This window comes from Tasmannia lanceolata, unplaced genomic scaffold (assembly GCF_043159265.1).
Source record: "Tasmannia lanceolata isolate RefF3 unplaced genomic scaffold, GAP_Taslan_0.1 ptg000013l, whole genome shotgun sequence".
NCBI lineage: Eukaryota > Viridiplantae > Streptophyta > Magnoliopsida > Canellales > Winteraceae > Tasmannia > Tasmannia lanceolata.
This window is the reverse complement of record NW_027518690.1, coordinates 49,475,780-49,491,028: the sequence shown is the minus strand read 5'-3', so window position 1 is coordinate 49,491,028 and position 15,249 is coordinate 49,475,780. Positions and strand designations below refer to the sequence as shown.

General features: G+C 36.2%; 1 protein-coding gene across 4 annotated transcripts; it reads right to left on the bottom strand.

Moving 5' to 3' along the window:
• Positions 1–532: 532 nt before the first annotated feature.
• LOC143890450 (GDT1-like protein 1, chloroplastic) lies at positions 533–13,894 on the bottom strand. Of its 4 annotated transcripts, none has more exons than XM_077395139.1 (14): positions 13,684–13,894; positions 12,626–12,716; positions 9,733–9,779; positions 8,826–8,916; positions 6,816–7,133; positions 6,561–6,614; positions 5,311–5,372; positions 3,419–3,487; positions 3,230–3,281; positions 3,080–3,154; positions 2,079–2,181; positions 1,880–1,950; positions 1,677–1,724; positions 533–806 (listed from the first exon to the last, which is right to left on the bottom strand). In XM_077395139.1, exons 1-14 carry the CDS (start codon positions 13,836–13,838, stop codon positions 720–722), a joined length of 1,323 nt encoding a protein of 440 aa, XP_077251254.1. In that variant the 5' UTR covers positions 13,839–13,894; the 3' UTR covers positions 533–719. The 4 variants fall into 4 exon arrangements, with proteins under 4 accessions (XP_077251254.1, XP_077251256.1, XP_077251253.1 ...); XM_077395141.1 differs by having other exon boundaries at positions 2,052–2,181; positions 8,886–8,916; XM_077395138.1 differs by having other exon boundaries at positions 2,052–2,181; positions 13,684–13,893.
• Positions 13,895–15,249: the final 1,355 nt, after the last annotated feature.

The following is a 15,249-nucleotide window of genomic DNA, read 5'->3' as shown; positions in this document are numbered from 1 at the left end:
AAAATACTACTACCTCTAAGTTCCTCTGCTTATTATAGCATTTCCTCACTAACATTCTTTCATTTGTATATGATTCCATGCGTTTTCATAATTGAGAAAACGGTTTCTACAGATAAGTTATCTACACACTAGCTTAAAATACAGTGGAGGCCCACGTTGTTTGGGTGATCCAAACCATTCATTTGATTGGCCCTCACATAGATAGGGTGTCCACAAAAATCAGCTCCATAGGATCATCCTAACCCTTCGAACCGTGGAGGCAAAAAATGGACAGATTTGTGAAGGTTTAGACACGTCCATTTTACCTCCACAAACCGTGGACGCAAAATCCCGAAATTTAGGGCTAGAAAAATGACATTTCACGCCTTTCTACCGAATTTCAGCCGAAATTTTGGTTTCGGTTAGGTCTGAAATTCATGCCGAAACAGAAATTTAAAATTTATAAGTAAAATTTATTGCAAAAATCTTACCAATTGATACACGTGTGCGTGCTGCACGTGAACAGGTTAACAATAGATGAGACACTGAGAACTAAAAGAAACTCAAAATCCTTGGAATTTTGATTATTTGGCTAGAATTAATTCTTCCAATAACAGATGAAGTAATGAGATGTGGTACAATTCTCTATAATAGTTAGAAAAAGAAAAAGATGCATCTACCAATGAAAAAAATATATCACCAAATTAACCTGATCCTGGGGCTGTTGTTCCCACCCCACTCTATAAAATGTGGACTTGACTCACTATCTCGATCAGTGTTACCACAGCGAAAACTAGGAAAAGAACTCCCCCTACATATGCAATAACCTGTACAAGGGAAACAGTTGAAGAAGTTAGATTCAAACAGTGTAAGAAGTTTTGCCTCCCAAAAAAAAAAAAACTGCATTTTGAAAATTTCCCAGATATTAGGGATAGACAAAAACCTTTCACAAGCACTCATGGTGCAATTAAATTAAATCCTAGGGGAAAGCCAAAAAGACCATAAAAATGTAAAGCATCTGTAGGATTTGGCTAGTGGCTTGCATGGCACATTGATTTAATAAATTGAGGCATGAAAGAAATATACCATAGAGTAACAGATGCTTTAAATTTCAAATACATAACAGTGAAGGTAATCCAAGAAAAAAAAGTGTAATTCTTTTAAACATACGCAAACTAATGATATAGTCCATGTTGTCAACAACTTTTGGAATCCTGCACTCCACAGATTCATTTATGACACTAATGATTTTTTTCTTATTTAATTTTGCCTTTTTCTGAATTATGCATAACATAAATTGGGATTGACCATGGGTTACGATTCATATCTTTTTCCAGAACAAGCGTCGTATACAAAAAAAAATAACATCACATTTATATTGCCCATTAGCATTGCATAAAAGTTAGCATAGATCAAATGTAAGCAACAAATTCACACAACAACAAATCTAGCAATTGTACATGAACCTCAGCATCGTATGATTAAACAATGGAACGGGGATAATCCAGATGTTCTTCGGAAAGTGGAGATTAAAATCAGAAATAAGGGGGCTTTGATGTCCTCTTTACAATAGCAAGTATGCATAATACAGTTAATCGATTGAAAATAAAAGTTGTAACACTGCTTTTTGACTAGTATTGATACACTTCGCTTGGATAAATCAATCTAGTGGCCACGAGTTGAAATCTGAAGCTCACCTTCTCAGAGAAGAATGTGCCAAACAAGGAACCCCCAAGAACAGCAAGCTGCACAAAAGAAATAATAACATGATTTTACGACTATCAAAAGAAGCATTAAAAACGAAAACCTAGCAGGTCATTCCTTGGAGAGGTCTGGATGGAAATTTCAAATTTTAAACTTACCAAAGTCGTTTTCTTCAACAAAAAAATAAATAAATTACCGAAGTTGCAACAGCATGACCAGCCAGCGCTCCCCCAATGACTCCAAGAGGTGAGGAAGCTGCAGCAAGAGCTGCACAAAAAAAAAACCATTAATTTCAGCGTGCAGACTGTATGTAAATTAGAGAACACTTACTGCACAAGATAAACTGAAGCAGATAATTCAAGATTTACCAATTGTAGAGAAAAAAGATTTATCACCCCATTCAGCAACAAAAACCAGAAAGAAAGTGCTTATCACAGTATTAGCTGCTGCTATTATCCCAGAACCATTTCCTGAAAACTTGGAAACTGCTAGCTCTGCCTGATACAAATTTCAAGGTAGGGTGTGAGATTTTGTATTATTAAAACACTATGCTTCCTAAAAGCTGGGCAGTAATTAAAATTCAGGTATGAAAAGAGCATCATTAATGTCATGAGACTTGTAGATAGATTTCAGAATGAGTTGAGGACAATGATGGACAAAGAAGGAAACTAGAACATAAACATGCTCCCTTCTATTTGATCTGGACCATAGTTAACTAAAACTTCCTTAGTTGGATGGGAAGCTCACTTCCTAGGAAACTCTCTTCGGAAGCTAATTTCTTCCCGCCACCCTAATTTAGGGGAAGTGTGCTTACCAAACGTTTCATGCACACTTCCTCTTAAGAGTATACTTCCTATTTAGCTGATTATTTCTTCCTAAAAGATTATTTTCTCCTTTGAATGATGATGAATCAATGTATTTAAAAAAAAGAGTACATTTAAAACTTGAAAACTTATCTTAAGTTTCAAATGAAAATTATGTGGATCTTTTCCCAAAAAAATAATATTAAATATACATGAATAATGCCATTCAAAAAAAATATATACATGGATAAAAGATGTGAAGTTGTAAACTCCTAAAAATTTTAATTCTATTAGTTGCTAAGTCTTCTTTCTACTTATGCTTACTTGTATTAACCCGTCCTCTCTAACCTACTACAATCCTACTCTTTCTATGCACTTCTTATTTGCTTCCAATGAGGCCTATTACATGCTTCATATTGACTTCCAATGATGCTTCCCACAAATTTTCTCTTCACTTTCTTTAGAGCCTTTCACTTCACTCACTTTCTCTTTTCTAAACACCTCGCTCCCTGCATCGCTTCTCACACTGGTAGGATATTTTAAAATGCAGATATATACTTTTTTTTAATGATGAATGCAAATAGATACATCACCTCCTTTTGTTCTTCTTCTGTTTTCAAACCATCACTTGAAGCAGCGCCAAGCAAAGTAGAAACTCCAAAATAGACCTGAAATTATCACAAATTAGTTTTTTTTTTAACTCACTCTTTTCTATTTTTTGAATATGGCATTACTGACGTTACCAGAAGGCAAACTGCTGCAATATCATCAATGGGCAACTCCGTCTCACCTAACCTATGAATCATAGATTGGTGTTAGAATTTTTCTTTCAAAAACTAAGAGAGATTTCATTAGAGAAAATTGGACAGGAGAGACACCCCCAAAAGTTAACTGAATCCCAGAGTTATCTATGAGAAGCATAATGTAAGTACCTGAATGGAAGAATGTCATCAACATAATGGAAGGTACGACCAAGAGCAACCGATACAAAAGTCATTGCCCTGCACATGATATAGAGATGATAATTACAATTCGGTGATCACACATTCCAAAATCATGGCAGTCGGAAAGGAATAACTAAAATAAATTTAGTATTCAAAACTATTTTTCTTTCTTTTTTGAACTAGATAGTGCTTTGTGAAAGGAATAACAAAAAATTACAAAAGCGCAGAGCTTGCCCATCACAAAAACATCTCTACTGGCTCCCTCTTTGGCAAGGGAGTCGGCCACTTCATTCTCATCTCTCATAACATGAAAAGAGAGACATCTGATGTCTACAAATATCAAAGGTTTCATTCAAAATATGAACCAATCTCCATGGTCCATCAATTCTTTGCAACATGCAACCAATTGCGTTCAAGGAAACCTATTTGAGCCATAAAGATATACCCAAATCCGTTTTAAAGATGTGCAGCCTGGATAAGATCCCCCTGCCTCAGCTTCGATCAAATCAGAAATTCCATTTTTCCCATAGTAAGTCAAAATAACCTCCCCCGTCATCTCTAAAAACATTAGTGCCCAAAAGTATTATTCAGTACCTGACTCCTTGCCACTTGTCTCTAGCATCTACGGAGTGGGTTAAAAAAACATGATTCTTTAATGAAAGAAAACCATGTAAAAATCATTCTTCCATATGGAAATCAATCTGATCATTGGGTATAGAATAATTACTCCTTTTACAATAGTAATTTGACATTAAGGATTCCCTTAAATTAAAGAATCTTTGCTGAAGCAAAAACGGCAAGGTCTGAACATGGAATAGTTCTGGCTGAGAGGAAGTATTGTAAGGTTGCTAGCAGGAAACTTATTACCTTCCTTTAAAGCAAAAACAACAACTCATCAATTTAGGAGATATTCCATGTGATGCAACATGATAATGGGCACTTGGTAGGGGGCCTAGTATACCTGTCTATCATGAGGCTATATATTTGTTACTCTGTAAACATTTGAAAATATTTTTTTAGAATCCCTGAAAGGATAAAGTCAGACTTGGGTCTTGAGATCTTGTTAGCTAATGGTCTCAGTCAAGTATTTTGTTATAGTAATGCTGATTAGGCCAAAAGACCCAGTCTCTAGATCAACAATCAAAGTAGAATACAGGATAATGGATTTTAGAGCTAGTGAGCTGTTTGAGAAAGTCTCCTTAGTGACCTAGATCGTTTCTCATTCATATAGTTTGAATGACTAGAGTCCACTTCATATAAGTGTTAATCTTTAATATATTACAATGGGTTTACATTTTATCAGAAAGGATTCACCGGATATCACTTTTGTATTGAATTTGTTTACTGAAGGTCTCGACAAAGAACATTTCAGCTTCTCACTGCAATTTGCAAACCGGACATGATTAATAGCCATCCTCAATTTTTCGGGAGTGTTGAGACAATGAAACTAGCAAAGGCATTCTCCTAGGATATGATATCGGGTGGTAGGGGAAATTAGGCTTTATACTTTATATTAGCAAATCTTGAGTATATTGATGTTGATTACCTGAATTAACTACACCTCACTTCGCCCATATATGAGTTTCACGATTCTACACATCCTACTGCTTCATAAACTATAAGAACCACATTTCCTGGGAAAAGGTGTGTTCCCTAAAGAATGGTGAAATTCTTGAAGATCATTATTTGGAAGCTAAGGAAGCTTCCTCTCAAAGGAACAAATGCATAGGAGCTTTCTTGGAGATCATTCTTTGGAAGCTAAGACAGCTTCTTATTGTAGGAACAAATGTATAGAAGCTTGTTACCAATGAAAAATGTTTAACATAAGCTTATAAAGAAAAAGAAGATCCCAGTTACCATGAATTGCATATAGAACTTACGCAAGCGCACCAAAAGTTCCAATGAAAACAATTGCTGCAGAATTCCGAGCTGCTAAAATTGCCTGCTCAAGGAATAGAAATCTTGCTTTAGAAGGGAGCAAACTTTCCACCTTGAACATAGAAATATTTGAAATACTACTTTTGAAGGATTATGATCAACATTGTTCTTACTTTGCACCCAACTGAACATTCAATGATGTCTCATAGAGCAAATACATTGAGAAACAAAAACATGTATAAGAGTGGAAGTTTGAGTCCAAATGATGAGGCTATTCATATCTGACAACAGGCACTAAAATAATAATTGTTTGTTCAAAATAATGATTAAGTGGGCAGAAAATCAAAATGTCGGGAAAGTGGAAACCCATATTTGGCAATTTTAATAAAGATCCAAGATTTTTATAACAGCTAGCAATAGGCATACAATATCCTTTTGGCTTGATAAATGGTGTGACAAGATGCCACTGGTTGATCAATTTCCCTCGGTTTATAGTAGGGCCAACCCCAATGATCTAAACTTATAGTACCCCAAGAATCACTTGTCCTCGACTTACCCTGTAGACACTGGAATCTGTTGGACACTTCTCAGTGAAATCTTTCCACTACTCATATTTAAACAATAACAACCCATTTCTTGACACTTTTATGTCGTTTGCCTTAAACAATAACAACAATAACAAGACATGGACATTAAGTCGTTTGCCTTGAAGCATAAAATCCTAACAAGGGAAGATGGATTCTTACTAGTTATTCATTGAAAGAGATTTTTCAATTCTTTTCCACTGAATGAAGAAGGATTCATATCCTCTTTGGTATTTCTTGGCTAGATTTACTGAGATGTATTACCTTAATGTAGCAATGCTGAATGGGTTTCCATATTCATCTAGAAGGCTTCAAGTTGGGTAAACTAGGGCCGTAAATTTAATAATCTATGGACATGGGATGCAACCATATAGTGAATTATTATATTTGATAATGAGATTTCTTCATTTAATCAAAGAAGACTTCCACCAAGGGATCCAATTCATCAGGTGGAGCCCTTTCTGAAAGGAATTTAATGTAATCGTTATGGATATTCTATGATTATAAGTACCTATAAACTTCATAAAGACTTATGCATGTACAACATAAACACATATTAAACCATTTACCAGAAAATGCTAATTCAACTTGATCATCTCATTTTCACGTGTACTTGAGTGTCAATAATCTTAGAGATAAGCATAAAAGGGCAACACTTGCATCCTTACCGCAATAAAAAATGTTTTATCCCCTAGCTCAGAGAAAAAGATCAGCAAGAACGCCTACAATAGAATATGATTACAAAGTGATGTTAGTGGCTTAAAACGATTTGATCGTAATCTATTAAAAGATATTGGTTTCCACACAGGGAAAGTAAATTGGCTGATAAAATTTAAGTTGCATTCTTCACTTGGGTATTTGTAAGGCATAGTACTATGACATACAATGAAAAAAAAAATCAAATACAAGGAAGTTTCCCTAACCGAAGCAAAACCTGTGCTAAGATCACCAAAGTCTCCCAAATAAGCAATAGATTGCATTGCATTGCCAGAATCTGAACTAGCTGCTGCCTGTGGAGAGCCTTGAAAACTGAGCAACCCAAAGAGAACTGCAAACTTCAATGCGCTGTGAAATGATGCATTAGAAACTGGAACAGCATCATGTTTGAAAGGTCGTAATATATGGTCCTCGTTCATTAAGCTAATTTCAGCCAGAGATCTATCTGTGCCACCAGAATAATGTTGAATTTGCACCAATCTTGAAGTTGCTTTGCTACTCTTATCATCAAGGAATTTGAGTTCCTACAGTCAAACTGTAATGTCTTAACACCAAAACCATATATATCAGTGCCATGAGTCTTGAAGAATACCGCATCAATATACCATAACATTCCGGAATAAAAACAAATCATCAGAAAGCAAAAAAAAAAAAAATTATCATCCCAAACCTGAGCTTCTGCAATAAAACAGTTAAACCAAGTTAGCACCAAAGTTCACTTAAATCACTTCCTAGGGCTTGAATAGAGCACCGACCTAACCAAGCATAATAGTCAGATATATCTAATTATCATTTATCAGCATCCAGTTATAAGGTTTTCTATGTGTAGTGAATTTTGTTTAATATTTAAAAATAAGACTGTCAAATTGTTAATGTAAAAACCGGTGATAAGGAGCTGGAACTACTACTAAATTACAAGAGAATACATAGATATCTTGTTGTTCTTCTATTTGATCAAAGATGTTATTGCACAAGAATACTTTGTTGTCTATTGAGACTCGGAGAATGCATAGCACGCATCTAGCAAATATATTATTATCAAGCATGAGTATTAGTATTACATGCGATGCTTTTTTACTAATACTTTGTATTAGTATTACCTGAGATGCTTTTTTTTTCGGTCAATTATTGCATGAGACAGTTACATGACTTGAGAGAACCCATCCACGGATAATCACAAACAGAGGTGATTTCCATCTTAACTTGACCAGAAGTGATTGAGAAATCCTTGCCTTGCATGCTTCGAAAATGTCTTGAAAGGGGTTGCTTAGTAGTTCCTTTAATCCACCATCAGAAGTACAATAACAGTAGGGTTGGGGAAGTGCAATAACAATAGGGTTGGGGAGGTGGGGGCATGAAGTAAGCGGGAAGGAGGGAGTGTTGTGGCTCAAAATTTTTTATGCCTTTAAACTTGAAAGCCCCACAGTGGCATTGTATGCATGGTTCAAGAACACAATTGGAATGATAAAAATACCCACAGAAGACTTAGATTGATAAAATAATAAATCTCCCTATAATGTATAATGAAAATACCACAACACTCAAAACAATTCATGAACATACGCTCTTTGTCATGTTGACAGCTTCAACCCACGCAGGTTGGGAAGGTGACTCCTTGAGTGTTATTTGAACAAGGAAGCACGCTAACCATACTAGTTCAATGAGATAGTGGACCTAACAGCATGAGCCAGCATCTCATTTCACAATCTTCCCTGGGACTCGAGAAGAGGTTGGGGGATAGGCTAGTTAATCTTGGCCTTACTCAATGTCATTCTCACAACAGCTCAAGATCCCCCTGGTCTGTTTGTCATGTATTTATTGTCCATGGGCAGATAGTTAGTGTCATCACTCATCTTATCAGATGCTCTTCCCTGAACATATTAGCTTCGTTATTAGTAGAAAACAACATTACAAAACTCAAGTTCTAGGAGCAAGAAATTCAAATAAAACTAGAGATAGAAACTGAGAAATTAGGTATAACTCTGACTCTATTTCATGACATGCCATGGTAAAATATTGAAACTAAATAACTCCTGTTTATAATTGTTTTTTTTTTGTGGTAGGTAAGATGGGATTATTATTGTTCATTACAATGTTTTTTTGAATGGCATTATTGGTCATTACAATGAAAAATGTAAATACTAAACACCCAATTTCTTTGAAATCAACAAGGTAAACAAGAGCAGAAAATCTTGCGTAGTTCAAAGAAAAGTTACAATGTCACGCATATTGATTGAAGATGTTTGTGGAATATGCCCCAATGACACTTCACTCACGCTTGCATATTGAGGCCATTGTCCTGGATGCCTGCAAAACATTTTATTTGTAATCAGGAAAATGGACTTTCTTTCATCAAACAATTCTTTCAAAACCAACTTATCACTAAAGAAAGTGAACTGCAACAATGAAGGTGACCTATTCCAATAAAGAAAACTACTCATAGAAGCAAGATTAAGAGACTCCAAGTAGTCAAGCAAAATACAAGCCACATGATATAGAAAATTTCTGAGGATTCGTCCAAAATCCAAGTATGAGAAGAACAGAATATTTGCATAAGATTCAATAAAATATCAACAGACGTTTGACAAATTTGTTAGTACTGAAAATCTAGCAAAATCTAAGCACAAAAGAAAGAAAGAAAAATCACATAAGATTGAACAAGTATCAATAGAGGCTTCATGAATTCCAGTTACATCCACAATTTCTGCAAAAATCTATGTACGAAAAAGGAAAAAAAAAGGATAACTGACAACAGATTCAGAAAAATGCCTACAGAGGCTTCATAAACCACAGTAACTTCCGAAATCCTCGAAAAATAAAAGAACAAAAAAAAACATAAATCTAGCTAAGAATTCAACAGTGCGCACTTGTTTAACTAAATTCTACGGAATTTATGCACTAAATTAAAAAAAAAAAAAAAACAAAATCTCATCAAATCCATCCGTTATAAAACATAAGTCTAGCAAATAATTCAACACTGAGCTCTTGTTTAACTAAATTCTACAGAATTCATGCACTAAATTGGGAAAAAAAGAGAACAAAATTGCATCAAATTTATCCGTTCGTCCGAAATTCAAGCAGAAATTACACTATCTTTCAAAAGAAAAAGAAAAAATTCGTCACCTCGATACAATCACGCACGAATTCCGACGAGAGAGCTTGGATTTCGTCTGCGAGAAAGGAAAAAGAGGAAAAGTGATTGAAGATTTAAAGAGATTTGGAAAGGAAGGCTTTAAATTTGCCCCAAAAACGCCCTCGCAGAGCGTTAGGGTTTGCATTTCGTCTCTCTGTCTCTGTCTCTCTCCCTCTCTCTCCAGTCTCCACCTCACGTTTAAAAGCTAAGCTCTGCTCGCGCTTAAAATCTTAAGATGGGGATTTGCTAGGGACTATCGTAGAAAGACATTTCGCGGCTGGCTGTTGCATGTGAGAGCAACCACCTCAGATGAATGGCACGTGACTAGATCAGATCCTAGCCCTTGATCTAATAAATGGGATCTCCATTTAGCATTACACCTAGACCTAGCCCTTTGTAACTGGGCTTGTGATCTAGGTCCAAACAAGACTAACTCAATTAGGCCCAATGAACCCGCAAACAGTAGGTCTTACAGTCTTACTATCATTATAGGGAAATGATATATTCACTCCTTTTTCTTCATTGGGCCACCCCCTTTTATTGTAAAGGGAAAGTCATAAATACAATAGAGGGGGCTGGCCATGGAAGAAAAGGGGCCGAATGTACAACTTCCCTTATTTTACAGAAGTAAAATTTTCAGTCCACTACAAGAAGAAATGGGATCACTAGGATCACTTTCCCTACTAACATATCAGTTAATCAGCTATTCAGAAATGAGAAATGGGATGATATTTTCGACCATCCATGGCTAACAGACCTGAAGAGGATTGTAAAAACAACATCCTACTCCGGAACAGAAGAAAATACTCCTGTTTGGAAGCCATGCCTTGATGGCAGATTAACCATGAAGTCTGCTTGGAACCAGGTGAGGAAAAAATATCAAAATATCTCCTGGGATAAATCTGTATGGTTTAAAGGGCATATTCCCAAACATGGGTTCAATGCTTGGTTGGCTTTAAATTATAAGCTGGCAACTCGAGATAGGTTGCATTTCCTTGGATCTCAAAGGGAAACCAGAGGCTTACTCTGCAAAGCCGAACCAGAAACCATCGACCACATGTTCTTCTCGTGCTCCTTTTCAGCATGGATTTGGAGATCCATTTTATGGCAATTCAATTACAGAAGAAAACTCAGACCTACCCTCAAGGAAGAAGAAGAATGGATCAGGAGCAACTTCCCTGGAAGAAACCAAGGGGCAATAGCCATCAGAATTGCTTTTGGGGGAGGCATTTATTCTATTTGGATGGAGAGGAACGGCAGATTGTATGGGGAACTCCTAATCACAAAACTTTTCTCCTCCGGAATATCCTGGATATAAGACTAGAACAAGAGTCCTCCACTGTAACCTGATGGACACTCCATCAGAAAGGAGCCGAATCATTGCTGTAAACTTGGGGCTCCCTATATTTCACTTAGAAAATATCCAGAAATCAGTGCAATGGGTAAAACCCGACGAGGGATGGGTGAAACTTAACACAGATGCTTCAGCCATGGAAGAAGGTGCGGGAATTGGGGGTGTTCTTCGAAACCCCGAGGGGAAAGCTATGGTTACTTTCTCTCAGAATGTTGGTAAAGACATTATCCACAACCTAGAATTGGATGCAATGCTATATGGGATCCAAATGACCGTTTCAAATCCCATTTGAGTGGTCGCTAGCAAATCCCTTATAAAATTCCAACAGCATCAGCGTCGATTAGTATTTTTTAATGAATATATGTAATAACTGAAACTAAACTACCCTAGCATGCACGTTGTTGATTGGCATGGAATTAACTACCGTAGCATGGACTACCCTATCATGTGATCAACTACTCAACCTAGTTATTCAAATGAGAAGGGAAAGAAGTACCTATAATGGAGTTTTCGAAGTGTGTGGGGGTGTGATGGGTATGCGAGTTTCCCGATGTCCACCCTCTTTAATTAGTTTTTGGCCCAATGAGTATCCAAGCTACCCTAACCTTCAAAGGAGAATAGCTTATTTTGTCAGTATCTTTTCTTCTTTTTTTTCCGAATAGGAACCAATATCTCTTATCTTGAAGGAGATTGCACTAAGTATTAATGGCATCTATGTCTCTTTGTGGAAGATTGTTCTACACAAGAGAAAGATTTCATTCACATGTGCTATTTATCACCTCAGAGAATCATATGTAAATCAATCACATCAGTAACAAAATTTATAAGAGGAGACCTGCCAAATCAATTATCGGTTTAGAAAGTAACATTGGCCTTGACAATGATCCATCTGCTAGCTATTACTGGAAAAGTCTTCTTTCATCTGTAACATATCATTCTATTGTTTGGAATTCCTTGCTTTTACTTAACTTGAACAAAATAAAAGCTTTTTCCTATTAATTATGTAGACACTGATTTTTTTTTTTTTTGAAATGGCATATTTTATAAAAGAAACAGAAGGGACACCCGAAAGGGAATACCCAAAGATACAGAACAAAAAATAAAAAATAAAAACTAATTACAAAACGACTAGGCCATCAAATAAGAAATTGATCAGACCAATTCATCGAGATGCATACCACCCCTCTTCTAGCCAAAGCGTCCGCCTTATCGTTAGCAGACCTTCTAACATGAATCAACTCAATATCTTATTCCGCCAATATATCTTCCATTTCGTCAAAAAAATCCAAAAACCTCCAAGGTGGAGCCATCCCACCCCTCAGCCACCGGATAACATTAAACGGATCCCCTTCAACAATTACACTCTTTGGACGGTCCCTACTCACCTTTTTTATGCCATTGAAAGCCGCTTGGACTTCCGCTTCCGTAGCGTCAGTCACACCTAAAGGCAAATACTAAACACCCAATATCTTTGAAATCAACAAGGTAAACAAGAGCAGAAAATCTTGCGTAGTTCAGAGAAAAGTTACAATGTCACGCATATTGATTGAAGATGTTTGTGGAATGTGCCCCAATGACACTTCATCCACGCTTGCATATTGAGGCCATTGTCTTGGATGCCTGCAAAACATTTTATTTGTATTCAGGAAAATGGACTTGCTTTCGTCAAACAATTCTTTCAAAACCAACTTTTCACTAAAGAAAGTGAACTGCAACAATGAAGGTGATCTATTCCAATAAAGAAAACTACTCATAGAAGCAAAATTAAGAGACTCCAAGTAGTCAAGCAAAATACAAGTCACATGATCATATAGAAAATTTCTGAGGATTCTTCCAAAATCCAAGTATGAGAAGAACAGAATATTTGCGTAAGATTCAATAAAATATCAACAGAAGTTTGACAAACTTGTTAGTTCTGAAAATCTAGCAAAATCTAAGCACAAAAGAAAGAAAGAAAAATCACATAAGATTGAACAAGTATCAATAGAGGCTTCATGAATTCCAGTTACATCCACAATTTCTGCCAAAATCTATGTACGAAAAAGAAAAAAAAAAGGATAACTGACAACAGATTCAGAAAAATGCCTACATAGGCTTCATAAACCACAGTAACTTCCGGAAATCCTCGAAAAATAAAAGAACAAAAAAAACATAAATCTAGCTAAGAATTCAACAGTGCGCACTTGTTTAACTAAATTCTACGGAATTTATGCACTAAATTTTAAAAAAAAAAAAATCTCATCAAATCCATCCGCTATAAAACATAAATCTAGCAAAGAATTCAACACTGAGCTCTTGTTTAACTAAATTCTACAGAATTCATGCATTAAATTGGGAAAAAAAAAGAACAAAATCGCATCAAATCTATCCGTTCGTCCGAAATCTCATCAAATCTATCCATTCTAAAACATAAATATAGCAAAGAGGAAAGAATTCAACAGTGCGCTCTTGTTTAACTAAATTCTACAGAATTCATGCACTAAATTGGGAAAAAAATAGAACAAAATTGCATCAAATTTATCCGTTCGTCCGAAATTCAAGCAGAAATTACACTATCTTTCAAAAGAAAAAGAAGAAAATTCGTCACCTAGATACAATCACGGACGAATTCCGACGAGAGAGCTTCGATTTCGTCTGCGAGAAAGGAAAAAGAGGAAAAGTGATTGAAGATTTAAAGAGATTTGGAAAGGAAGGCTTGAAATTTGCCCCAAAAACGCCCTCGCAGAGCGTTAGGGTTTGCATTTCGTCTCTCTCTCTCTCTCTCTCTCTGTCCAGTCTCCACCTCACGTTTAAAAGCTAAGCTCTGCTCGCGCTTAAAATCTTAAGACGGGGATTTGCTAGGGGCTATCGTAGAAAGACATTTCGCGGCTGGCTGTTGCATGTGAGAGCAACCACCTCAGATGAATGGCACGTGACTAGATCAGATCCTAGCCCTTGATCTAATAAATGGGATCTCCATTTAGCATTACACCTAGCCCTAGGTCCTAACAAGACTAACGCAAACAGTAGGTCTTACAGTCTTACTATCATTATCGGGAATATATTCACTCCTTTTTCTTCATTGGGCCACCCCATTGTATTGTAATAGTCATAAATACAATAGAAGGGGCTCTGGAAGAAAAGGGGCCGAATGTACCACTTCCCTTATTTTACCGAAGTTAAATTTTCAGTCCACCACAAGAAGAATGTAGGGTGTATTTAGGGGTGTAAACGGATCGAATTCGAATCGGATATGGCTATATCCGAATTCGATTACAGTATACACTATCCGAATTCGGATTCGGATTCAAATTTGACGGATATTTAATATCTATTACCGAATTCGTATCCATCGGATATTATCCGTATCCGTTTATCCGGTAAATTCGAACATTGTATTGCAGCACTTTATCTTTCTATAGTCGTCTATTTACCATCAACGACTATGGCCTTTTTGCTCTAGAATTGTCTAGAAACTATGACATCTTCATTCAATCACCATCATCCATTTGTCTCTTTCATCCTACAACCCACATTTGTTGCTTCATAAAGAAGCCATGTCGAATTTCAAGAATGCCCTTAAAATGAGAGATTACTTCATTTCCTGCCCAAAACACTTTTTGTTTTTGTTTTTTTCTAAAAAGAAAATTCACTTTTCTTTTAGAAACAAAAGATAGTGTGTCATTACTAAAAATAAATATTAATGATATTATTAATAATAAATAAAAGGGATTTACTTCTCGGATTCGGATGTTAAACGGATCGGATATACCATTTACCAGATTCGCATCCGCTAAGAGCCGGATATCTCATAAACGGATTCGGATAATATCCGCTTAAACGGATCCGGATAATATTCGCTTTAAACGGATTCGGATGCAGACGGTAATCGAATTTTCGAATATCCATTTACACCCCTAGGTGTATTTTTTAGGCTACTGTTAATGGCACTAGCTCACCATGTCATCTCTTTTTAATTGCACTAGCTCGCCATGTCATCTCTTTTTAAATTGGCTTCTCTGGGAGTTGTAATAACCATTGGCAGGTAGTTATTTTCGGAGAAGAAAAGGGGCGACAAACTAACAATTGAGCGAATTAAATTAATAAGACAAAATCTGCTATTAGTGACTCTTCTCTCCTGCAAAAGTGGAAGTGGCTTTTTGCGAAATTGCAT